The sequence below is a fragment of the Astyanax mexicanus genome, chromosome 17, assembly GCF_023375975.1.
Source record: "Astyanax mexicanus isolate ESR-SI-001 chromosome 17, AstMex3_surface, whole genome shotgun sequence".
In the NCBI taxonomy this organism is placed as follows: domain Eukaryota; kingdom Metazoa; phylum Chordata; class Actinopteri; order Characiformes; family Acestrorhamphidae; genus Astyanax; species Astyanax mexicanus.
In genome coordinates, this window is record NC_064424.1 from 47,559,868 (window position 1) to 47,587,411 (window position 27,544).

At 37.5% G+C, this 27,544-nt stretch overlaps 2 protein-coding genes across 2 annotated transcripts; one reads left to right on the top strand and one right to left on the bottom strand.

The window, feature by feature from the left end:
- Positions 1 to 2,253: 2,253 nt before the first annotated feature.
- Positions 2,254 to 14,348, bottom strand: LOC103028051 (serine/threonine-protein phosphatase with EF-hands 2). Its single transcript, XM_049466356.1, is given in 15 exon segments — positions 2,254 to 2,576; positions 3,386 to 3,473; positions 4,448 to 4,614; positions 4,693 to 4,799; positions 5,243 to 5,385; positions 5,672 to 5,857; positions 6,046 to 6,390; positions 7,081 to 7,230; positions 8,673 to 8,709; positions 9,250 to 9,416; positions 10,073 to 10,119; positions 11,794 to 11,911; positions 12,667 to 12,842; positions 13,061 to 13,115; positions 14,212 to 14,348. Coding segments are annotated over 15 exon segments (2,157 nt in total). The 5' UTR covers positions 14,338 to 14,348; the 3' UTR covers positions 2,254 to 2,331.
- A 4,534-nt stretch (positions 14,349 to 18,882) lies between these two features.
- Positions 18,883 to 27,217, top strand: gsdf (gonadal somatic cell derived factor). Its single transcript, XM_007252749.4, has 5 exons — positions 18,883 to 20,922; positions 22,239 to 22,393; positions 23,277 to 23,363; positions 23,485 to 23,609; positions 24,539 to 27,217. The coding sequence occupies exons 1-5, from the start codon at positions 20,804 to 20,806 to the stop codon at positions 24,680 to 24,682; spliced, it is 630 nt and encodes a 209-aa protein (XP_007252811.3). The 5' UTR covers positions 18,883 to 20,803; the 3' UTR covers positions 24,683 to 27,217.
- Positions 27,218 to 27,544: the final 327 nt, after the last annotated feature.

A 27,544-nucleotide genomic window follows, 5' to 3' on the forward strand; every position in this document is an offset into this window, starting at 1 on the left:
GATGAAACCAGATGTGAACGGGACCTGAGTATACTCAACTTTGATCTATACTGATCACTTTTATACTACTAATATGTACTACATATTCAAAACATAGTTATTAATGAGTATGCAATTAGACGTGCACCCACTGCTGTGAAATTGAGCTAAAATGATGCATAATTACTGTATTACTGAATAGCATTTTTCATTTGTGTAATTTTATTATTTAAACTGAATTATAAATATTGCTTGATTCCAGACTTTTTAGCAGTAGTGTATAGTGCATGTTGGCAGTGTGATTTGCTGTTAGAGAGAGCTGTGATTGGTTAATGTTGTTTGTGTAAACGGCATGTTTCATCACTAGAGGGGTATTTTAATCGTGATCCTCTTGTAAATAGGGCTTTTATTATGAATCTTATTTTTTCTAACGTGTGTATGAAAATGCAGTGTGTGCTGTATACACTTCAACTGGTTTAAATAAAGTTTTGTGGCTGTCAAAATTAAGATTTTTATATATATATACATCAGTTTGTTTATAAGTTAATGAGCTTCAATTATTACATCAGAAACTAGAGACGTAATGAAGTAAAATAACACAATCAAAATTATTTGGCAGAAATTCCCCCTAAAATATGTATTATATGTTTGTAATTGTTTGAAATGTGAGTTTGAAAATTGCATTTAAAAATATGTTTAATTCAACAAATATATTTAGTTTATATTTAGTTTATGCTGTTTAGTTAATTAGTTTGTGCAATTGTGAAAAGTTCCAAATTTGAATAAACTAGCTGTGATGCTACTCTTTAATGATAAAATTGATAATAAATTGAACACATTATATCTTATTCTTTTAGTTTATTGGCTGGTTGCAAAACTCAAAATGTAAAATCATGCAATTATTTTTCACGTTATTTGATTACACAAGTTTACCCAACATAAATGCATTGTGATGGGACTGCTGATGAACTCAGATGCTCTGCAGTAATCAGATTATGGATGATTATTTTAAATCTATTTAAGGTCAGTTAGCGTTTGGTTGTGTAAACTGTGCCAGCTGGTGTCCATTAAACTTCAGTAGTGCTGGCATTTTCACATGAAGATCTGAACTTTTCCTCTTCTTTCTCTTTATTATTCTCTTTTATTTGAAGTGATCCTGCAGTTGCTGCAGTTCTTTAATAAACAAACGTGGTCTGATTGCATTTCAGCTGCATGTTGCTGCTCTGTGAGCGGATTCTGCAGTACCTGTAGTTTTGTGGTTTTCCTGCTTTTTTTTCCTCTCCGTTGGTCAGGTTTATATCTGATTGAGCATTTATGGAGCATCTGTGGATAACAGTAAAGGTGCTGCAGGATCCATACAGAACCTGTAGAACCTCCTCCATACCCAACCAACTCAATCTCATCTTATATCCAGGTATCATTACATCACTATTCACACAAACCGTGCAAAAAAGGAGTATTTAATATGCTGTCGATTTTGCAATTTTTCCCACCTACAAAGAATGGAGACATCTGTACATTTTATCATAGGTGCACCTCAAAATCCAGCAAGTCAAATTGTATAATTTTAAAATAAATAATTTGCATTTTACTGCATGAAATAAGTGTTAGATAAAACATTGACCAAGTTTGCACAAACACTGCATATTAAGTTTCAGCTCCCTGCAATGATAGGCCACTCCAGGACCATGAAATGCTTCTCTTACAGAGCCACACCTTAGTTGCCCTGATTTTGGGTTTGGGGTCATTGTCATGCTGGAAGACCCAGCCACGACACATCTTCAATGCTCTGAGGAAAGGAAGTTGTTGGACAAAATTTTGTAATACATGATCCCATCCATCCTTGCTGCAAAAAGGTGTTTTCTGCAGGTATTTGTTTCTACAGGGAACAGAATTCTTACTCGTTGGTAGATACTTATGTATTTCATGTAAATTAATGATTTAAAAATCATACAATGTGATTTTCTGGGTTATTTTTAGTATCTGTCTTTTACAGTTTTAAGTCAACATGTGAAGGAAATTACAGTTGAAAACTTGCAAAATCGGCACTGTTACGAATTCTTATTTTCGCCACTTTATAAAGTTTCATTTTATTCTATTCCATCAATTTACATCTTTGTGCCAGAAACCACATAATTAGCTCTAACAGAGATTATTAAAAAAAAAAAACATCCACACAGTAAAAGGAGAGAGTGTGATGATTCAATTTTCCCACCAGTTTCATCACAAATTTAAGATACCGAACATCTCTTATCAGATTTGGGGAAGCAGAAAAGCTGTAAAAGTAATTTTATTTGCTGTGCTGCAGTTCTCCAGGTTCTCTTTAGGTTCTCCGGCTGGAGAAGCTCTGCTCTATGAGGGGCTGCTGGGCTGTGGGGGGTCGGGGGACGTCCCTCCGTTCATGCTGATCAGTATCTGGGCGTGAGAACAGTCCACCAGCCTGAAGGCCTCCATAAACTCGTTGATATCGATGCTCCCGTCCTTATTAAAGTCGATGCTGAGCGCCAGGTCTGAGATAGCCTTATCACTGATCTCCATCTTCAGGTGAGAACTCAGCAGCTTCCACGTCTGCCTGAACTCCTCAAACGAGATCAGTCCTGACAGCAGAAACAGTGCAGTGAGGATTAAAAACACAGCGATAGAATGAAGTAAGTTAAACTCCACCCACTAGATAATAAGTGCTGTACTCTTGACGCACTGTTATTAGATCCCACTGTCCTTATTGGATAAAAGAAATGACATTTCTTTCACTATAAATATGATAGATTTTTTTTCACCAACAATTTGACATATTGTCTTGCCTACAGGATCACAATATATTAAATAGTAACTGCAGTATCATGACCAGAGATCTAGAGTACTAGAGATCAGATGAACCATGGGAGTTGTAGTAAGGGGTGATAGTGGGTGCAGGTGAATTATGGGAGTTAGAGTACCTCACTGTGATCAAATAGCTGGTAATAATAATAGTAAACAAGGCCAATTTATTCCATTAATACAATATAATGTACGCCCTTACTAACTTTGTTATTAAGGATATTCAAACATTGTGATGTAAAGACAGAAATGTAATTTCTTAATTCTTAAATTTCATGTTCAATGTGTTTTTTCAGCAGTATTGTTCTGCCCTCAGGCTAAGCACATAACTTTAGTTTAATCAATAAGTGTATAAAGCAGATTTAAACAGTTATTGGTTTAGATACAGTTTGTAAACATCGAGGATCGCTGATGTTCTGAACGATACTGTGTTTGATTGTTTTGGTCTGTAAGTATAAATACGTTAATACACACTAATCTCTGTGATATTTCTTTAATTAGCATGCACAGGCTTTTTCCACGGCGGTTATAATAGCGTGGGTCAGACAGATTAATGGAAGGGCAACTGAGTCAGAGCTGATCTTCTTACCGGAGTGATCCGTGTCTATTATTCTGAAGATGGTCTCCAGGTTGGAGTGGTGTCTGTACATGGTCTCCAGGAGCCCTGTGTGAGCCAGCTGGGGGTTTAGAAGAACAGGAATTAAAATTAAACAAGTAAAAAATTAAATCTTATGAAGTGTTTAGTGAAAAACAAACCCATGCACTGAACGAGATAATCTCAAACTCCCACTCTTAATAAATAAATTCATCTAAACCAAACCCCCACTCTGAATTAATTAATCTCACACCCTGAACAAAATATCTCAAACCCCCACTCTAAAATAATTCATCTCAAAACCCAACTATGAATTAATTAATCTTAACCCCCCACTCTGAGTTAATTAATTAATCTCAAACCCCCACTCTGAATGAATTAATTAATCTCAAACCCCCACTCTAAAATAATTCATCTCAAAACCCAACTATGAATTAATTAATCTTAACCCCCCCACTCTGAGTTAATTAATTAATCTCAAACCCCCACTCTGAATTAATTAATTAATCTCAAACCCCCACTCTGTATAATATAATCTCAACCCCCCACTCTGAGTTAATTAATTAATCTCAAACCCCCACTCTGTATAATATAATCTCAACCCCCCACTCTGAATTAATTAATTAATCTCAAACCCCCATTCTGTATAATATAATCTCAAACCCCCACTCTGAGTTAAATAATTAATCTCAAACCCCCACTCTGAGTTAAATAATTAATCTCAAACCCCCACTCTGTGTTAATTAATCTTAAACCCCCAGTCTGAATTAATTAATCTCAAACCCCCACTCTGTATAATATAATCTCAAACCCCCACTCTGAGTTAATTAATTAATCTCAAACCCCCACTCTGAGTTAAATAATTAATCTCAAACCCCCCCTCTGTGTTAATTAATTTTAAACCCCCAGTCTGAATTAATTAATCTCAAACCCCTACTCTGAATGAGTTCTCTGTAAAATCCTCTAGGGGTGCTGTAGTTGTTTCCAGGCTCATGCTCTGTATAGGTCGGACCCCCCAACCCCCCCCCCCTTGTTTAGCATGTGTTCCACCCCCACCTCAGTGTTCGGGTCCATGAGGGCGAGTTCTCTGAACCAGTCGTTGTAGTTGATTATGCCGTCCTGCGTGCTGTCGCCCACCAGCTGCTCCCGCAGGACTCTCCAGGGCAGACCCAGCTGCAGGACCGTCTCTGTGGCCACGGCCCAGTGCTTCATAGAGATCACTCCTGAAACACATGATGGGTTTTACAGTATAGTGAGGTGATTTCTGTACTATTTACTACAGTTTATACATGATATATTACCTGTGTGCTCTGGGTCAAACTCCTCGTAGGCACTGGTGAGGTCAGACTTGTGTGCAAAAACCTGTTCCCTCAGAGCTCGTAAAGCAGAGCGCTCCGTCCGACCAACACTACACACACACACACACAACATAACTACAGTTATTCTAAATATGCATTTACACAAATAAAAAATAAATAAATGCAAATATACACTTTATTATGAATGCCTTTTTATTAAAGGAGAACTCCTTTAACTACATTATGGGATGTAAACAGTGGTGTTTAATAAGCTTCTTTTGCAGTTTTAAAGTTCTTAATGCCTCGGTTTAAATGACAGGACTCTCCGGATTCTACCAAAGAAGTGTGGAGCCACTTTAAACCTGAATAACGGTGTAAAAAGTGATTTATCTGCAGGAGCAAGGCTCATTCTAAAGCCTGTTTGGGCAAAGTGAACAAATTATTGGATGTCAGAAAGCTGCAGGAGAGCGGAGGAGGGCTATTCAACAAAGGTCAGTACTTTTTATCATGTTTTAATAAGTCCATTTTACACAGGAGTTCTTGTTGTTTGTACCTCTGTCTCAGTGTGAGCTCTCTGGTGGATCTGCTGGCCTGGTACTGGACGACGTGTGGGTTGAGGTCCGGCCCCAGTCTGATGTAAGCTCCTCTGTTACTGCCCACCTCGTAGTAGTTGGATGCGGAGAAGATGGTGAGAACCTGTAGAGACAGACAGACACGGTTCGGTCACTCAACACTTTCCTTTACTGTTCTCCTGCAGCTTTCCAAGATTCAGTCATTTTGTGCAGTTTGTCCAGACAGGCTAGGTTTGCACAAACTCGGTTTTATCAGGGCATATTTTTTTATATCAGATTCAAAGGCCCTAAAATAGAACCCTGTTGTACTCCACATTGTATAGTACACTGCACAGTCACCAAATAATTCTCATATTTTTATATTTTTGGTCATGTATGGTATTAGTGTGGGTGTAACGTGGTTTTCTGACCCTGCGATTGTGGCAGAACTCGTATCCGTCTTGTTTACACTCGTGAGATCGGATGAGTAGCCGCAGGTTGTGTCGGTTCAGGACGTCCTCTGTGATGTCCGGCCCCCAGTAACACCCCCCGCCCCGCACCTCATTCGGGATGCAGCCGTCCTGAGACATCGGGTCACTCCACAGCATGTCCACTATCTGTAACCCAGAACACAGGAACAAATTAATCTGTGTGCTGAGCTCAGCTTTCATGCACTATAATACACCTAGGACAGGAATCAAACGACAGGATTAAAACATGGTGGGTAGTCGTGCCAGACTCTAACAGAGTGACATGTTTATTAGTTCTTTTTGAGTGATTGAGGTGCTTGTTTTTCTTACTCTACCTGCTTCCACTCCTCAGCGTCCGTCTCCAGAACCTCCCCAGAGTCGGGGTCGGAGTCTGAGGACGGCAGGTCGTGGATTCTCTCGCAGGAAGCGCTGAGCCCCGCCCACCTCCTCCTCTCTCGGAGCTCCTCCTCCACGTTGTGTCCGGTGCGGGTGCTGTAGTTCTGCAGGGAGCGGCGCTGGAGCTCGCGGCGGGAGGACGCAGGGTTACTGTGGGTCAGAGAGCGGACCCGCCTCCGGCCGACGAGGCTGTACTGATCCCAGTCTCCACCTGAGAACCGAGCATTACCATCGCTAGAACTCAGAGCCTGCGGGCGCTTTGGTGGCCTGAGGGCGGAGACGTACTGCAAGAGGGCAAAGGTCATGGAAGAATGAATAAAAAAGGTTGGTGAAGATATTCAGTTTGCCTCAATAATCGTATCAGCGAGAACTTACAATATAGGGATTAGTAGTGGATGGGGTTTAAACACAACACTAAATAAACAATTATAAATTAATATATATATATTAATATAGACTTCAGGCACCAAAAAAAAATGGTGATCTGTTAGTGTTAAACAAATATGTATATGTTCGTAATAATATTCTGTATTAAACTAGACAATAATGAACATTATGAAAGCATTATAAATCATTAACCCATGTGATCAATCACATGAAAAATTAAGTGAGATTAGATGAGATAAAAGGTAGATTACTTTTGATTTATGACCATCAACCTAAATATAAAACCCCTTCAAGATTATCTTACATTGATTCTTTTATTTAACCTTTTAAATATTCATTATTAAAAGATTAAGAGCCCTATTTTACTGATCTATGAGCGAGCTGTCAACCACACACTGTGCAGCTTGATTTAGGTAGTGTGAGTGTATCTTTGCTATCGTAACAACAGGAAAGTATTAATTCTCTTAATTACTCATGGTTGTGGTTTAAGGGCGCAGGCAGAGGGTGTGACAATAGACTGTTGGCGGGGTGTAACATAGCAATAAGCACCGTAGATTAGATTGTAGGAACAGGGTCGGAGAACTCACTCGGTTTCTTTCCAGTTTGGCGATGAGTTTGAGGTCCGTGGTGTCGGAGATTCCGCCGTGCAGAATCAGCACTTTCTGATCTATCACTGTTGCCAGGGGCAACCAGCTAAAGATCTTCTGAAGCAGCTTCAGTATCTTCTTCCCGTGAACCTGTATCACGATCCAACAGGTAAAAAAACAAAACAAAAAAAAAAAAACAGACAGTCAGGACATATAGGAAATATAGGTTTTACACTATATAGAAAGGTACCACTTTGAAATAAGACTACCTTTATAAAGGGTTTATAAATGGTTTACAATTAGTTAATTAATGGTTACTAATTAGGTTGTAAATGCCTTAAAATCATTAATAATCAGTTATAACACATATAGGTAGAAAGGGCAACAATATAGATGGCTGTGGGTTCACTATTTGGCAAACAACAGGTCATTGTTTTCCTTTCTTCGTATGTGTTATAACTGATTATTAATGGCATTTTTAAGGCATTTACAACCTAATTAGTAACCATTAATAAACTAATTGTAAACCATTTATAAACCCTTATAAAGGTAGTCTTATTTTAAAGTGGTACCCACTTCAGTTTCTGAATCAGTTTCTTTTTGATTTTGCTATTTATAGGTTTATGTTTGAGTAAAATGAACATTGTTGTTTTATTCTATAAACTACAGACAACATTTCTCCCAAATTCCAAATAAAAATATTCTCATTTAGAGCATTTATTTACAGAAAATGAGAAATGACTGAAATAACAAAAAAAGATGCAGAGCTTTCAGACCTCAAATAATGCAAAGAAAACAAGTTCATATTCATAAAGTTTTAAGAGTTCAGAAATAATCAATATTTGGTGGAATAACCCTGATTTTTAATCAGTTTTCATGCATCGTGGCATCATGTTCTCCTCCACCAGTCTTACACACTGCTTTTGGATAACTTTATGCTGCTTTACTCCTGGTGCAAAAATTCAAGCAGTTCAGCTGTATATTTGTACTGATGTTTTTATTCAGAGTAAATCTTGGACGTTGTATTGCTACACAGTGGTTGCATAACATTTTAAAAGACTATTGTAAAGACACATAAGACACGTTATATTGTGATTAATCCATATTGTTGTTAGCTCAGCTATCCCCGCTACCCCCGCTCCTCTCAGTCGGCGCAGTGTAATCAGCTCTAAGTGGACGTGATGAATTTAGACAGGCGTTCAGCGCCGGCTAATCTGCTATCTGTGGTTTTAGCAACTGATGCTAATGCTGCTGTGAAACCTACACCCAAATATGAGTGTGTGTCTGGGCCCTCTGTAGTGGGTCACTGGGATGGTTATTTAAGGTAGACTGAGCCTCTCCTGGACAGGGAAAGACCGTCTAATCCCATAATCCTGCAGGTGAAAGTGAGAGAGAGAGAGAGTGACCTAAATCAGGGGTGGTGTTATCCACTCTGCTGGACGCCTCGACCTGATCAGGCCTGTGCAGAAGGAAACCCGTCACAGGTGATGAAGATGCAGGTGTGCTCCCTCAGCTAGAAGCTTGAGAATTCCATGATTCATTCACCAGCGTGTGTGTGTGTGTGTGTGTGTGTGTGTGTGTGAGACACTTACCCTGTACTTCCCAAGAACCTCCTTAGTGAAGCCATACCTAAAATCAGAGGGTGAGAAAGAAAGAAGTTGTATTTTAAACATCAACAATAAACAGAAAACTAAACATAACATTCTCTTCTCAGCTCAGTTTCCTCTGCTGAGAAGCATTTGTTTGTTGGACACATCCAGGTAGCTGCACCGTTAAAATAGCAATCCACCCAATTCAGAGCTCACCTGACTCTTGAAGGGAATGATGAATAAGAGATGCTCTGATTGGTTTATTTCACATTACGCCCAATTATATTACATTATTATTATATTCCAAAGTTGCTAGGTTGTTATGCAGGGATATTGCTAGGTGGTTGCTGTGGTATTCCAGAGTGTTTTTGCAGTGCTTGGAGTTTCTTGGGTGTAAACTGGATCGTGAGATCACAATTTCGTTCCACCTTAAGAACCACATGTGATGCGAATGACAATAAAATGAAAATAAAAAAAGTTGCTAATCTGTCTTTTCAAACAAATCATTTAATTTTCTATTTCATGATCCAACATCCTACAGTAAAGGAGTCTCAGTAAACCCTTCGAGTTCTCCAAGTACCTCAGGTTCACAATGTGGTCTTCGTGGTTCCCCCTGTTGAGATGAACATCATTGGGGTAGACCAACTGGAAAGCAAACAGGATCAGCAGAATCTCGATGGAGTCTTTCCCTCGATCCACAAAGTCTCCGTTAAAGACGTACGGAGTCTCCACCGAGGGCAGACCGTTCTGGTGTTAGAACACAAGATTAGATTTTTATTAATGTAAAAGATATTAATAGCTGGGTATCACCACTGATTTACAGAATTGATTGTGATTCACAAGGTCCCAATTTGATTGGATTTGATTTGATTTAATATCCATTAATTTAGGAATATTTCAGTTACACATATAGGCTTTCAGATAACTAATGCTGTAATTGTACAAGAAACACAGCACCTCCCACTATTAAAAATAATAGAGTGTACTTTAACAATTATCCCATGTTAAATTATAGTGTAAATAATACAACAGTGTACATGTAATGTAATTTCAATTTATTATAAAAATGTTAAAATACATTGAATTTATTTTATATTTAGGGGCGATTTGTTTGCTAAAAGCGAGTGAGATTTAAATTTACTAAAAATTAGTATTATTGTGTAAGAGAAAATAAAGCATTAGCTTCTCTACAGCATGTTTTGAAAGTGCATTTAGGGTGGAATTTAAGGTGGAATAGTAAGAACTCACTATCACTATCGCATGTTTTGAACACAAAATTAAAATAGGCTATTTTTACAGATCGATCTCATGTTTATAATAATCAATATTGGATTATTTAAATAAAGAACAATTTCAAGTGTAAACCCAAACCTAGTTATTAACATAATATTAAAAATACTTACTTTATAAAACACCAGTAGGAGATCTTCAAGCTGGCCATGTAGATCTCCTTTTAAACAAAGAGAAAATAAATGTGCCTTTTAGAATCTACCAAAAAAAACAGACATGCTGTAGAAAACACTATCAGCCATAATATTAAAATTAGATTAGAACTGGATTAGAACATCTCCAGAACATCAGGCAGGAAGTGTTGGGTGTTCTCAGTATGCAGTGTTCATTATCTATCAGTCAAGCTCCAAGGAAGGACAATCAGTGAACCAGTTTACGATAGTGATATAACTTACAGAACTTAAAGACTCTGCTGGAATGTTAGTCTTGGTGCGAGAAAAAAAAAAAAAAAAACACTCTAAATTGATCTGTAAATGTATGTATAGGTATGTGTATAGTATAGGATTGAGTGTGTGTGAATCAAATGTATGTATGACTGTGTGCCCAGATATGTTTTGGCATGTATTTCTGGGTAAATGCTGTAGTGCTGGATGCAGTCCTCCTCCAGGTGGACGGTTGTTTCCGGTTGAGAGTACGCTGTGTGCTATTGGCTGCTGCTTCTCACCGGTGTGTGGACAAATGCTGAGTATAAAAATAATTGTTTGGGTCTCTAGAAAGGCACTATATGATTGTACATTCTTTAATTCATTACTTCATTCAGATACGATAGAGCACACTCCAAGGTCTTGTAGCGTCTGTGGCTGTGTTCCAAATGCATACATTTAATACTTGCGTACTCTAACGACATAAAGTATAGACTTTTTTGTGTGTATTGTGATATTTAAGTATACTCAAACTTTATCTACAACATACTACATATTACATTCTCAAACTCCAACTAATCATAATAATTAGTTCGTAATTTAGGACAGACCTTATGACTCAACGCGGCAGAACTTTCTTCTTCAGGCAGGTGGTCTTAATGTTATGGCTGATAACAAGCTTAACAAGCTTTACCTGAGCCAGGTGAGCCTCTTAATTAATATCAGGTGAGTGGCAGAGCTTAGAGGGGCTTGGCATTGACGTGAGATCCTCTGAAGTAAACACAGAAGCACATGGCCAGGCCACGGGCAGTGCCGCCCTGAGCCACAGAGGGAATTCCATCACATCATAAAACCTCTCACTGGAGATACTGGAGATACACTATATGCCCACAAGTTTCAGCTACTTTGCTGACACAGACGTGCCAATGCACACATACACAGCTTGTCTAGTCCCTGTAGAGAAGTGCTGCCAAAAGAATAAAACTCTTTAAAGCAGATAAAGAAACAAGAATGCCAGGTGTGGGCAGACCCGTCTCAACAAGGCAAGCAAACCAATTCATTGAACCGCTCAATGCTGGAAAGTACAACAACACTGTTCTCAGTATCAGCCCCAATGGGGCGCCTCCCACTAGTTACTGACAGGATCCGACTGACAAGGTTTGTCATTCCTGCAGATGGCAAAATATGAAACTTCAGCAACTAAGTGGGATTAAGGATGTCCATTTTGTGTGGAGCCTCCAAATGCCCTAAAACGGCCCTGGCTGTTTATCTTTATCTATTTTGTATATTCTATTTTTCTTATATTCTTTTATTTTGTTATCTTATTTTATCTTTATATCTACTGTAACAACAGCTCTTGGGTGTAAACTGGATCGTGAGATCACAATTTCATTCCACCCCATGTACCACATGTGATGCGAATGTGTCAAGTATGTGTGTGTAATTGCTGTATATTATCCCTCTTCTCTTACCGCAGATGGTGATCTCCTTGCTGTGGAAGGTGGAGACCTCGTTGATGTTTGGGAGAATCCTCAGGAGTCTCCAGGTTTCCCCGAGGAGCTGAAGGACGTATCGTGCATGGAGATGCTACTGGGAAGAACACACAGATATAGACCCTGCAGGACGGAGGCTAGAGATTTTACAGGTGGTCTAATTCTTACTATGCTCCTTGCTAACACAATAAATAAATACAAGATATGAATGCACCATATTAAGTACGAATACAGCTCTGAAAAAAATAAGAGAGCACTTAAAAATGATGAGTTTCTTTGATTTTACCAAATTGAAAACCTCTGGAATATAATCAAGAGGAAGATGGATGATCACAAACCATCAAACCACCAAACTGAACTGCTTGAATTTTTGCACCAGGAGTAAAGCAGCATAAAGTTATCCAAAAGCAGTGTGTAAGAGTGGTGGAGGAGGACATGATGCCAAGATGCATAAAAACTGTGATTAAAAACCAGGGTTATTCCACCAAATATTGATAATTTCTGAACTCTTAAAACTTTATGAATATGAACTTGTTTTCTTTGCTTATTTTTATTTGTAATTTGGGAGAAATGTTGTCTGTAGTTTATAGAATAAAACAACAATGTTTATTTTACTCAAACATAAACCTATAAATAGCAAAATCAGAGAAACTGTCCTAATTTTTTCCAGAGCTGTATACCCTCGTCCAGTTTGTGGCTCTGAGTGCATCGGCGGATGTTAATGCATCAGCAGCCGGAGTCTGAGAGAGAGCACAGTTGGCCATGCTCTCTCTGGGGTGGGTAGATGAACTCTCAACCCCCTGGTGTTGTGCAGCTTGCTCATGTACGAATATTTCACATGAATGAACCTACTTGTTTGTGTTTGAAGGCCTCGACCAGCTCAGTGATGATGTTAACAGTCAGGGGGAAGGTGAGATGAGGTCCGGTGTACATGTCTGGCACATCGATGCTCTTGTAGCAGAAGTACGGCTCCCATTCTGCATCCTGGAACACCTCGCTCTCTCTGAATATATGGGAGATCAGGTTTCCTGAGGGAGAAGGTTTTGCAGGAGAGGTAAGAATCATGAGTTTATAGGATCTACACACACATATATGTGTATTTATACAGCAATCAAGCAAACTTTATGACAAGCTTCTTGTTTCTACACCTGTTGGCCATTTTTGAGCATATGTGACTCTTTGTAGTTCTATAATAATTACAGACTGTAGTAGAAGCAGAAGTTCTGAAGTTTGTTTACACTCTTACTTTCACTGCTTGCTGGAGTGAAGTGATCCATGAGAAAACCAAAGAAATTATACAGCTGAGGAAGAAAAGAAAGAGAGATTCAGTCACGTCACCATATTCATTATATAGTGAAAGAATGGGTATTGTATCACAATCTAACTCAATTAAAGTAGCAAAGATGCTGGGATATGGTGAAAAAATGGATATTGGATCACAATCAAGGACAATTCGATTAATAAAGGACTGGAATATGGTGAAAGAATGGGTATTGTCTCTCAACTTAACTCAAATTAGCAAAGAAGCTGTGCTGTAGTGAAAGAATGGTTATTGTATCTTCATTTAACTACTAATCTAACAACTAAAAATCAGAAACTATACTATAGTGAACGCACAGGCATTTTATCTCAATCTGTCACAGTTGAATTATCAAAAATGCAGTGGCATTGTAAAATAATGTGTATATTATCTTAATCTAACTCAATTAGAAAGTAAAAAACTGCACTGTAGTGAAAAAATCGGTATTGTATCACAATCAAGGACAATTCAATTAATAAAAGACTGGGATATGGTAAAATAATGGGCATTGTATCTCATTTTAACTCAAAATAGCAAAAGAAGCTGTGGTATAGTGAAATAATTAAAAGGTCAGAAACTTTAATATATAACAAAGAAGATACGCAAATGAATGGGTATTGTATCTCAATCAAAGTCTAACTCAATTAAAATATCAGAAACTGTAAAATAGTGGGAGTATGGATACGGTTTTATAATCTAACTCAAATTAAAGTAGCAAAGAAGCTGGGATATGGTGGAAAAATGGGTATTGTACCTCAACTGAACTCAAATTAGCAGAGAAGCTATGGTATAGTAAAATAAAGATCAGAAACTGTACTATAGGGAAAGAATGGGTATTGTATCTAAAAAGTCAAAAACTTTACTATAGTGAAAAAATAGGTATTTTATCCCAATCTAACTCAATTAAAAGAGCAGAGATTGCACTATAGTAAAAGAATGGGCACTTTTTCATAATCTAACTCAATTAAATTAGCAAAGAATCTGTAATATAGTGAAAGAATGGGTGCTGTTCCATAATCTAACTATATTAAAAGAAGAGAAACTGTACACTAATGAAAGTGCATTTCTCTTTAGATAAATGCAGTTTGTTGACTCACCTTGATCTGGTCCTGTTCTCCTGAGTACTCTATGGATTGGAAGATGTTCCAGGTGCAGCGTCGCCTCATCTCCAGCCGGGCCACATACTGCCGATACCAGCGCTGGATCAGCAGCGCCGCTCGCATCGCTGTCCAACAGGGACACAACTTAAATGAGGCAAAGCAAAGCTCACACTGCCAGAAGCCTAAATTACTAGACTATACTACTGCATATTTCCTTCAACAATCTAATGATTTATAGTAATATGCAATACAAAATACTAAACTATGCCCTCTCAGCTGTTCTAACCTATTTAAACCCACTCACTCACCTGTTGCAGCTTCAGAGAAAAGAGTGAAATAGTGAATAGTAAATGCATGTGGTAATCAAATTATTGTAAGTGTGAATATTAGACAGATATGTTGACAGTAAGCTATCAGTATAACAACAGATCTTATTGTTGATCAATAACTTGATCAGTTTTGAATTACCTGGACATGAGACGCTCGCTAACGGAGAGAAGAACAACAACAACAACAAAAACAAATATCAGAGTTTAGAAAGATGTCACACACTTTTAGATAGTTAAATCACTTTACTCTAACTACTGCTACTACTACTGTACTACTACTAATAATAATAATACTATCACTATCACTGCTGCTACTCTTAATACTAATATCACTCTACAAACCTCAACTGCTACTATTAATACTACTAGTCATAGTCTCACTACTACTACTCTACTACTATTACTGCTATGACTATTAGTACTGCTGCTACTACTACTGCTACTACTACTGTAATTAAAGCTACTAGTAGTGCTAATGCTAGTGTTACTAATATTACTACTACCACTATTTGTTGCTAAGTCTATTAGTATTGCTACTACTATCAATACTGCTTGTAGTACTATTCCCACAACGCTACTAACATTATTACTACTATTAATACTACTACTATCCCAGGTAGAAAAGGATTTGCAAATCATTGTATTCTGTTTTTTATTTATATTTTACACAATGTTACAGTTTAATTGTAATTAGAGTTGTAATTATACTGCTACTACTACTTAACACTACTGCTGATACTACTCATTGAGTAAAGTCTGGTTCTGGGAGTACCTCTGTCGTATTTTTTCAGCTGGAGCTGTTTGGGTTTGTGTTCAGGAGGTTTGGAGGATCCACATCCCATCTCTCCTCCACACTGTCTTCACCCTGCCCCACACACACACACACACACACACACACACCAGACCAGATACAGACCAGTTACTCACTATACTCTTACTCACACTCTTACTCACACTCTTACACTCTTACTCACACTCTTACACTCTTACTCACACTCTTACACTCTTACTCACACTCTTACTCACACGCTTACACTCTTACTCACACGCTTACACTCTTACTCACACTCTTACTCACACTCTTACACTCTTACTCACACGCTTACACTCTTACTCACACTCTTACTCACACTCTTACACTCTTACTCACACTCTTACACTCTTACTCACACTCTTACTCACACGCTTACACTCTTACTCACACTCTTACTCACACTCTTACACTCTTACTCACACGCTTACACTCTTACTCACACTCTTACTCACACTCTTACACTCTTACTCACACTCTTACACTCTTACTCACACTCTTACTCACATGCTTACACTCTTACTCACACTCTTACACTCTTACTCACACTCTTACTCACACTCTTACACTCTTACTCACACTCTTACTCACATGCTTACACTCTTACTCACACTCTTACTCACACGCTTACACTCTTACTCACACTCTTACTCACACTCTTACTCACACTCTTACTCACACTCTTACACTCTTACTCACACTCTTACTCACACTCTTACTCACACTCTTACTCACACTCTTACACTCTTACTCACACTCTTACACTCTTACTCACACTCTTACCCTCTTACTTATACTCTCACACTCTTCCTCACACTCTTACTCACACTCCTACTCACTTACACTCTTACTCACACTCTTACTCACACTCTTACTCACACTCCTACTCACTTACACTCTTACTCACACTCTTCCTCACACTCTTACTCACACTCTTGCGTACGTATGACTGGAGTCCACAGTGTTAATTAAACTCAGCCTGTTGTTTACCTGCTGCTAACGTAACTCATCCGCAGACTGAGCCAAACGTGTGCCCATAATCTCACGCGCCAAACGCGAGTAAGCATGACTTCATCAATGAGAGACTTGCAGCCAATAATCTGGTAATAATCTGATTATTGATGCCCTGCCCACTTTCAGAGCCTCATGATTGGTGTTAGGCTTCATCCTGTTGTTTTTTAAGAACAATGTTTGTTTTCTTTAGCATTTAAAACAACAAAAAAATAATTCTGTGTGAGGCTCTGCCTCATGATTTAGATTTTCTTATTGCAAACATTAATGTTTGTGGGTTTTATGGGTTGTTTAGGTGGGTTATGTGTGTGTGTTATATTATCTATTTATATATCATATTATGAGATATCTACAATAATTAAATAATTATATTAACACATTTGGAGAATAGTTTTACCTGTGAAAATAAAATGTGTAAGTAGAGTTAATAGAGTTCATATACTGTATTACACTGTAATATACGGTGTAACATGGAAAATATACAGTATATATTAGCCTTATTTTATAGGCAAGCCATTGACCACACACAGCACAGCTTGATTTAGTGCGTGTCAGTGTGTCTTTGCTATCATATCGACGGGAAAAGTACACCTCGTGCGGTTCAAAACGTGCAAAAGTCCATCCTTATCTCTCTATCTATCTATCTATCTATCTATCTATCTATCTATCTATCTATCTATCTATCTATCTATCTATCTATCTCTCTATCTCTCTATCTCTCTATCAATCAAAGCAGTGTAAAGGAGCAGATTATAGATTGATGAACTCACCTGCCAGGTGTTTCTCAGAGTCCCGTCATGTCAGCGTGAGGACCAGCCTGAACACCTCAGATGTTCTTCAGCAGGTAGATGGAGGAGTGGACCTGTGTATCATAACAGGAAGCAATGCAGAGCTCCGCTCACTTTCTGATGAAGCTGAAGATGAAGGTCTGACTGGTCCTCTGTGGGGAGCAGGACCCCGTCATCCTGTGGTGAAGCCGGTGTCTCGCGGTGGTGATTACTGTCTTTCACAGCCCTGTGACCCGTTAATCAAAACAACAACTAACAAGCAGATTAGGATTAGGCTCTCTGTGCTGCTCTGTCAGATTGAATAGATGAGTCGGGATTTTGGTAAAGGGGCCACAAGTGTCCGACAGTACCGGATCAGGGGTATCTACTGGTTCAGAACTTTCCTGTTACTTTATATTTTATTTACAAAAAAAAGAAATAAATAAGAGAGCACTTAAAAATGATGAGTTGCTCTGATTTTACCAAATTAAAATCCTCTGGAATATAATCAAGAGGAAGATGGATGATCACAAACCATCAAACCACCAAACTGAACTGCTTGAATTTTTACACCAGGAGTAAAGCAGCATAAAGTTATCCAAGAGCAGTGTGTAAGACTGGTGGAGGAGAACATGATGCCAAGATGCATGAAAAAAACTGTGATAAAAACCAACCAGGATTATTCCACCAAATATTGATTTCTGAACCCTTAAAACTTTATGAATATGAACTTGTTTTCTTTGCATTATTTGAGGTCTGAAAGTTCTGTATCTTTTTTTATTATTTCAGCCTCATTTCTCAACATAAATCCATAAATAGCAAAATCCGAGAATCTGATTCAGAAACTGAAGTGCTCTCTTCATTTTTTTCCAGAGCTGTATATCAGAATATTTTAATCTATACTCACTGACAAAAAAAAATGGACTTACTTTCTTTACAAGCTTGGTAGCTGCACCGTTAAAATAGCAATCCGCCTCAGCTCACCTGACTCACCTGATGGTTTATTTCACAATATACCCAAAATTAACCACACCCATGATTCATTAAGAGAATTAGTACATGACTTTTGCGTATTTCGAGCCGTGCAAGGCGTACTTTTTGCACCCTCGCGATAGCAAAGCTGCATGGTGCAAAGTTGACAGCTCACCTATAGATCTAGTGATTAATCACATACATATAAACATTCATACATATCTGACTGAGATATAACTGCATTCTGAGTTTTGCAGGTTATTTTTTGGTCAGTAAGTGTACATGGCAATTATTCAGCAGAAAATTAAAAATTAAATAAAAAAATGCAACTTTCAAGGTTAGACATCATGTTAAAGATGATACATGTGGATCAGAATAGCAAGAGTTTGACCAGGAGGGTCTGGTTGTGATCTGAAGGCCTTCTGCCACCTGCAGCTGCTGAAGGAGATGTGAATAGATGGGGGTATCAGGCTCCTCTTCAGATATCTGCCTCTAAACTGAATGAAGGGAGTCAGGGGGCGGCCGGAATCAGTCTGCAGTCAAGGCCAGTTACACTACTGACTGTCCCTGACAGCAGATGAACTTCTGGGGTCTTTTGAGGACAAATATCTGCTGAAAACTCCAGCTTAGGATCTGCTTCTGCTGGTGGCTGGTTTAGACTAATCTACAGTTAGGACCCAATATACAGCTCTGTTAAAAATGAAGAGATCACTTCAGTTTCTGAAACCGTTTCTCTGATTATACTATTTATAGGTTTATGTAAGGCTAAAATAACAAAAAAGAGCTTTCAGACCTCAAATAATGCAAAGAAAAAAACAAGTTCAAATGACGTTTGTGTGAATTTAGCTCATATTTAATTTATTTTAATTTATAAAAGTCCTGGCCTGTTAAGAGGTAAATTAAAATAATAAAAAAACTATATATATACATATGTTTTTGTTTTTCGTGTACAGGAAGCCGGAGGGCCTGTGTGAGATTGGATCTGGATTTATGGGGGATGCAGAAGCAGCACTGTGTATTAAAATGTGTTGACTGATGCCACCGCGTGCCCTCTGTGTTTGGCATCTTATTGTGGAATGCCCGTCCTTGGGCGGCAGGTGTTTGGGGAGTGCATGAAGTTTATAATCATAAAAGCAGGACGCTTTTATTAAACACGGCTTCTGCCAACAGCAGCTCTGTGGGAGCCGGCGGAGCTTCTGTCCAGTTCAGGAGTATCCAGCACAGGAATGCAGATAGTTTACTACAGACTGCAGGAAGGATTTCGCCAGGCTGCCAACTCTCTCTCTCACACACACACACACACACACACACACACACACAAACACACACTGGCACAATACACTCCACTCTCCTGCTCTCAGAACACACTCCTCATTACTGACTCATTTAACCACCTCAGATATATCAGGGATAAATTATCTATATATCTATGTCTCTATCTCTCTCTCTTTCTCTCTCTCTTTCTCTGTCTCTGCCTCTCTTTCTTTGCTTCTCTGCACCATGGTAGTTTATTTTGCAAACGTTGACCCTTTGGCCTCATGTGAAGACACTGTTTGTACCATCTAGTGGTCACATGACAACATTATACTCCTTTACAGCGTCAACCAGCAGCTCAGTTGCGCCATTAAAATAGCAATCCACCAAAGTCAGAGCTCACCTGGTTCTACTCTTAAAGGGAATGATGAGCAAGAGACACTCTGAAGTGATCATGTAGTGAAGGAATCATGTAGTAACTTAAAAACAGTGTTAAACAAACCAAAATACTCTGTGAAGTATTTACAGTAGATGCTTTTATCTGGGGAGCTGTTTGTTAACTTGTGGTTTCTGAGGCTGGTAACTCTGATAAACTCATCCTGTACAACAGAGGAAACTCTCGCTCTTCTATCTTTTCCTGGGGCGGTCCTGATGAGAGCCAGTTTTATCCTTGTGCATCCTTCTGAGACTAAACATAAGGATATTCTTGAAATTGACTTTATTCAAATATTCACTATTCACTGTGTCCCTGTAACTCTACCTCTTCACTACTTTTCCTGAACTGATGCTCTCAAACACTTTATTAAGAGGCAAGAAATTCAAGTAATTAACTCTTGATGAGTTCAGCACAGCTGTTAACTGAAAGCCTGAATTCCAGGAGACTCTACCTCATAAAACTGACTGAGAAAATCAAGCAGAGACTTGCAACTGATCATCTAAACAAGAGGAGGTACTTTTATGTAAAATTTAAAACATGTTCTGGGGGTTTTAATTCTTTTTTTAGTTTAATAAATTTTATTTATTTCTCTTTATAGTTTGGATGGTAATTTAGTGGTTATTTGAGTGTGTCCTCACATCACCTGGGTTTGGATCACAGTTTATCACCTCTAGTGTATCATCCTCACAGTGCGTTACTGTGCTCTGTGTGGTCCCATTAACCGTGTCCTGTGAGGGGGAAACTGTGAACTTTCTCAGTCCTTTCCTTTCTCTCTACTATCTGTCCTCCCTCCTGCCATCTCCCAGTTGTAAGACATGAAAACAATGCAGAGTATTCCAAGGACAGACCTGCTGAACGTGTAGATAAAGTGCAGGTTTCCCAGGCCGTCCAGAACAACAGCTTCCCCCGTCCTCCTCACAGAGCTCCCACTGGATTTACTGACTGAGGAGCATCTCTAACAGCCCTGCATCACACTCACCTGCTGAAGATCACTTTATTACCTGCAGACATGTCCTTCCTGCTGCTTCTGTCGGTTGTGCTGATTGGCTCTCCTCTCGGGAAGACCTTCGTCCTTCATCTGGAGGAACCAGCAGCGGCTCGGCCCTCACCTGCCATCAGAACCAGCAGGTAAACATCAACATCAGCACTATTTTAATCTGCTATAACTCTTATAACCTCTTATAACTCTTATAATCTCTTATAACTCTTATATTCTTTTATAACTCTTAATATATCTTTTATAATCTCCTATAACTCTTATAATCTCTTATAACTCTTATAATCTCTTATAACTCTTATATTCTTTTATAACTCTTAATATATCTCTTATAACTCTTATATTCTTTTATAACTCTTAATATATCTTTTATAATCTCCTATAACTCTTATAATCTCTTATAACTCTTATAATCTCTTATAACTCTTATAATCTCTTATAACTCTTATAATCTCTTATAACTCTTATATTCTTTTATAACTCTTAATATATCTCTTATAACTCTTATAATCTCTTATAAATCATCTCTTATAGCTCTTTGTTCTTTTATAACTTTATAATATCTTATAAATCATCTCCTAGACCTCGTATAATCTCTTAATAAAAATAAAGATAAAAATTTGCTATTTGCCTAAATCTAGCACATTATTTACATCATGTAATAATAATGTTGATTAATGGGTTTTATACATAGAGCTAGGCCTAATTTAGGTAGTATCAAATTATTTAAATGTGATTTTGCAATTCATATGAAAAAACACTGAAAAATATTTTATTAATTTACATATAATAATTAATAATATAATATTGCAACTTGTTACAATATGTTACAATTTGATACAGTATAAGAAACTGTATAATATAGCAAAAACATTGTGCAGAATATTTAGTGCATGCATATAAACTGCAAACATTAACAATTATATCATAATAAATAATAGACTGGTTTCAAGACAAAATACCACTGTTATTACTATATAATAGTACATATACACACCTCCCATTGCTTTCATTCAGCTTTATTTCCAGTGTTCACATGTTTCTTAATAACCTAATTAAAGCTTCTCACAGGGGATTGGTCTATCTATCTATCTGGATGGAGAGATTTATCTGGATTGGGGTTTTATTGAACAATAAGAAGCAGAGGCTTTAAAATGTAAGGATTAGAAAGTGTGTGAAAATGTAATAAACTGTGCAATTTATATCAATGCTGTCAGCAAAATACTTCACACAGTATTATACTGCCACACTCCTTTACACTTCACCTACACACTTCAACAGTACTGAGCAACCTAAATATGTTTGTTTCTTATATATCAATAGTTCTTTTAAACCTAATTTTGTCTGTATATAGTTCATCACACAGTATAATGTGCCAAACCATTCAGCCAGTATAAAATCCTGAGTGTACGCTATGCTAACCTGGCTAACGCTTTGTGTTTTACAGATGCCAGGTTGAGTCTCTGCAGAGCATCCAGAAGATCCTCCTGAGCTCCTTAAACCTGCAGACCGAGCCCCAGCTGTCTGCTCCCGGGATGATTCGGGTCCGGGACCTGTGGAAAGGTTCATTCCAAACCGAATCCACTCAGCCCGGCGACGCGGGTAAATACACCAGTGACGATGTTCTGCTACTTCTAACATAAATACAGTTTAATGCAGGGACAGAACATTTGCTACATTACTGATTTTGTTTTTGGCATATGAAAAATATACAGCAAAAATATGTAAAATTCACTTGTCAGCAATTTATTGTGATCTATCTCACAGTTTAATCACCATTTAGCTAAAAAAAAAAATTAAACATGAGGCGTCTTAGAGCTTAAAATTTCTTGGCAAAACTTTACAATAAATGGTTAAACAAGGTCATAACTACTAATCAAATGACAGTAGTTAAGACTTAAGTTATTATTAAACATTACTAAATGTTAATGCTTAAAGATTTGTAAATAATAATGAATTGAGATATTAGCTAAAATAATTGTAATTATTATTATTGTATTAACTAGTGTCAATTAACAAATAGTTAATCAGTAAGAACTGTTAATTAAAGGAGAAATCTGGTGTGAAATGGACTTGGAGTATAATGAAACATGAGATATACATATATACATACCTTTTACTCTTCAAATATAATGAATGGTATTACAGGCTGTAGCGACCATGTACATGTACATATTCGTATCTTATTTACTAAAAACTAATTAAATCATTTTTTTTCTACAGTATGTAAATATTTGTAAATATGTAATAATCATACCCTAGTTTTAGTTTTTTTTTGTTTTTATTTAACAAAAAGTCTGCTATTGTAATATAATTATAATAATAAATGCGCAATAAATAATATATATTATTATTATATACTCATATCTGCAAATAAACAATTTAAAAGCTTTTATATGATTTAAAAAAACATGATTCCAAACTTTGAATAGTAGTATATAAATATTTTATCCTCCTACGACATGTCTCTCTTCTTCACCTGTAGAGAGCAGAGCATTCTCTGAAATTTCCGTCCCGAGGAACTCCTCAGTCCTGCAGTGCTGCACGCTGAGCTCTCAGATCTTCATTAAAGGTACGAGTGTGTGGAATATACAGTCTTCTGAAGTGCAGAGATCATGTGCTAAAAAATTTAAATCAATAACAAATCATAAATCATTACAGCAGTCAGACGAGCTTCTCTCTGCGTGTTTCAGATCTGGGCTGGGAAAACTGGATCATCCACCCGGAGAGCTTCACCTACGTCCAGTGCAGTGGGTGTGTCCCTCAGACGAACCAGAGCATCCCTCACTGCAGGGGAGACGACCCACCCTCTGCACAGGTGAGACCCTGCAGAATTTAATATACAACAATCAACCATAACATTATAAACACTTCCTGTATTACCAACATTGTGCTTTTTTCTGCTCCACTTATCATATAGGGACACTTCATAGCAGTCCTGTATCTGTATTTAAATATACATTTAAATGCTTTTATATGCTGATGACACAGTTTTATATTGCTTAGCTGACCACATTAATGCCTTACAGTTTGCCTTTTGCAACCTTAAACTTGTTTTAAATGACAAGTGTACCAAAAGCAGATCATTTAACATTAAAGCAATGTACCACTCATTATCAAACCAAAATGCCACCTACTAGAGCTACTGTGTGGGCCCTACCCACTTTACAATAGGCAAATTATTGATTATTATTTCCTGTGTGAGGCAATGTAGTGGATTAGAGGGCCTACAAAGCACCATTTTGAACCCTAGGCTGTGAATGGTGGTGTTCCACAGGGTTCAATTGTAAGACCCATGAAACTGTAAATAACTGTTTTTTTTTTTTTAGAGCATTTGTTGTTCTGTTGAGTGTAATGGCCTGGGATTTAAAAGAACTGTGTTTAAAGGCGAGGAGGGCATTTTCTCTTCCAGTTTGCTGTGAAAGAAGAGGTTACAATGAGCCTTACAATGGTTACTTCACATCCCATAGTCTTATTCTGCTTTTAGCTTTACTGTATTTGTGACTGCCAGAAGCTGATGGGATGTCAGTGAGAGTCACACCAACAACTTTTTAAATGTAAATACTTTTTATTTAGCAGGTTTTGCACAATTTAAAATAAAATAAAAAACATTGTAACTCACCTGAAAGCGTCCAGGCAGTATTCTTATTTTCTTCCTTTTAATTCTTCTGGAAAACCTTCTCTCCATATCTCCTGAAGTCCACACAACCACATCACAATTTCTCTTTTCTCTCTTCTCTCCTTCAGGAGCCATGCTGCGAGCCCACCGCCAGCATCATCGTGCCCTTCCTCTACCTGGATGAAACCAGCAGCATCACCATCACCTCCGTCTCCCTGACCAGCGAGTGTGGCTGCAGGTCCAGGAGCGACGCCCAGGACCCCGAACCCTGAGAAGACCAGCCCTGGCTCTGAGTTCCTGCCCTTTCCCAACACCGAGACTGAACTTCATAACCCTGATCACCTTCATCTTGTAATCACCGCTCACTGCTGCTGGGAGCTCAGTGATGAAGAGCACTGTAAATATCACAGGATCACACTCACACACACACACACACACAATGTTCAGCAGGACTTTTAAACATGAAGAAGTGTCCAAGAAGAACAAAACTAAGCAGATCTTTTATTCTACTTTAAAGAAAACCTTCTTCCCCTTTGAAACCCTGTAAATGTTATTGGAAATGCTTTAAAATAGATATAGATATAGATCATTACAGTTTAAAGAAGAGCCCTGATGTTAGTTAAGAAAAACAACATATCCAACATAGTTTTGAAGATCCTCCAGTTAAAGTAAAGGTTCCATGGATTATACATAAAATGGTATAGGGTTAAAGGGCCTTACCATAATGCGAAGTTCCAAGGAACAGCCCTCAAACTTTCAGTTTTACAAGAACTTCTTGTAAAGCTTGAAGACTCTTCTACTGATGTAATGTGTGAGTTTCCCTCCTTTTCAGGACAAACCCTTAAACTGATATAGTTTTTATAAGTTCTAGATGGAACCATTAAGCTGCTAGAGAATCTTTCTTTAAAGTTGGAAAACCAAAAATGTGTTTAATTTGGTAGAAGACCAAAACATTTGATAATTAATACTTTAATTTGGTATAAAACCCCCTCTTAATTCACTGTAATGTTAACATAGGCAGAACCCTTAAACTGTTCCATAATGTGTATTTTTTAGGAGGTGCATCACTGTTACACAATGTTGAGGTTCTAGAATAAGCCCTTAAACTAGTGTACACTGTTGAAGCCCGGATAAGTTAAATTTACTTTAAAAAAACTGAGGAAACCGGTTGCCATAAAAAAGTTAAGTAATGGAGAGTGAAAACTTGAGTTAGCATAACTTAAAACATCAAGTTATTACAACTAAAGGGGAAGTTGATTTATTTGTAAGGTAGCGCAGGGGGAATCACTACACACTGATGGTGAGTGTCTGTCAGAAACTGTTGGACACACCCAGTATGCAAATAGATTGGGCCAGAAGCCAATAGAAAAGAAGCTGCTAATGGAAACAGACTAAACTCAGTTATTACAAGTTGGTTCAACTCAAAGATCTCAGTTTGAATAGTACAGTATATGAGCTCACACATTTTCAAGACACTCAACATAGTGGAGTATTGTTTAGAAATTATCCAATTTTATGTAAAAACAGACTTAAATCATTTGATTTCAAACAACGTATGGGTTTACAGTGTAGAAGCTTTTAATTAAAGATAAAAGAATCAATCTCTTAAAAAGAATACCCACTAATGTCAACCAAAAACTGTTAAACTCTTCTTTTTCGCAGCTTTGCTAAAGAACCACGTTTTTGTGGCCCTTGTTTTTACAGAAAAGCTGCTAAGTTTTAATGGAGGCCATATCTCAGATCCCCCTCCATCACTGAGCTCATTCACCACACAAGTCATGTTCAGCTCCGGAGCTGGAGCCTGGCAGGGAGCTGAGGTTCAGGCACAGAGTGTTCCTCACAGAAATGTGATCCGTGCAGCAGCTCTGTGCTGCCAGACTTTCCCAGGCTGGGCCTCTTTAGCTTCTTTCCAATAAACAACATTATAAAAAAGTAACCCAGAGCTGCAGACAGGCGCAGGATTTGCTCTTAGCCTCCAACACCCTCGTCCCACCTCCTGAGAAACAGAGGAAAAATAACATTTTCAGAATCCTAAATTTCCTTCGGGATAAATAAAGTATCTATCTATCTATCTATCTATCTATCTATCTATCTATCTATCTATCTATCTATCTATCTATCTATCTATCTATCTATCTATCTATCTATCTATCTATCTATCTATCTATCTATCTATCTATCTATCTATCTATCTATCTATCTATCTATCTATCTATCTATCTATCTATCTATCTATCTATCTATCTATCTATCTATCTATATTATTGTGTCTTTAAAAGTTCTCAAAACTGTTCAACCCATGTTGCTCCTGTGCTGATTTATTCAGAGTTATTCAGAGTGGTGCAGAACACTGTCACTATGCTTTTTACAATAACTGCTTTTGTTTGGATTATATATTGTCCGAAAAATTACTGCAAAAAACAATATTATAGTTATTTTAAGATTTACAAATTACAACCAATTAAGCAGCATTCAACCAATGTTGTAGGATATTAAATTTAATAAGAGATTATATTTGTGTTTTAGCAATGGAAATATTTTGTTCCATTTGCCACCACTGTAAACAACTCTGAGTTTATTCTAATGTTTTCTACAATCTCAATTGTCAATCACTGTTTTGGGCAGAATAGTAGCATAATTAACATTACCGCTCTTTAATGTTTAATTGTTTAATATATTTCTTATTATATATTATAATTCACAGACAAGTATTATAATGCCTTGCTAAACATTTATATCATTTTTTCTTTTGTTATATATCAGATGTGAGTATCAGCATAACCTTTAATCATTAAATAAAAGCTTGGTAAAAAAAAAATCAACATTTTTGTGTTTTTTTTCTTCATTGTATGTGTTGTCTTTATTGTTGTTTTTTTCTACTACAGACAACATTTCTCCCAAATTCCAAATAAAAATATTCTCATTTAGAGCATTTATTTACAGAAAATGAGAAATGACTGAAATAACAAAAAAGATGCAGAACTTTCAGACCTTCAGGCTTTCATTGAGTTCATTGAGTTTTATACACTTCTATACATACATTTTTTTCTATGTTTATCAGCAGACACAGAGCAGGGGATGGCAGACCACCATTTGCCCACTAACAGCAAACAGTATAAACTAAAAGGGCAATT

Bases quoted from the DNA above. Each gene is read 5' to 3' on its own strand.
- gsdf (XM_007252749.4), top strand. From the start codon at position 20,804: ATGTCCTTCCTGCTGCTTCTGTCGGTTGTGCTGATTGGCTCTCCTCTC. The intron at 22,394-23,276 runs GTAAATACACCA...CTTCACCTGTAG, and splicing joins CACTCAGCCCGGCGACGCGG to AGAGCAGAGCATTCTCTGAA. The intron at 23,610-24,538 runs GTGAGACCCTGC...TCTCTCCTTCAG, and splicing joins ACGACCCACCCTCTGCACAG to GAGCCATGCTGCGAGCCCAC.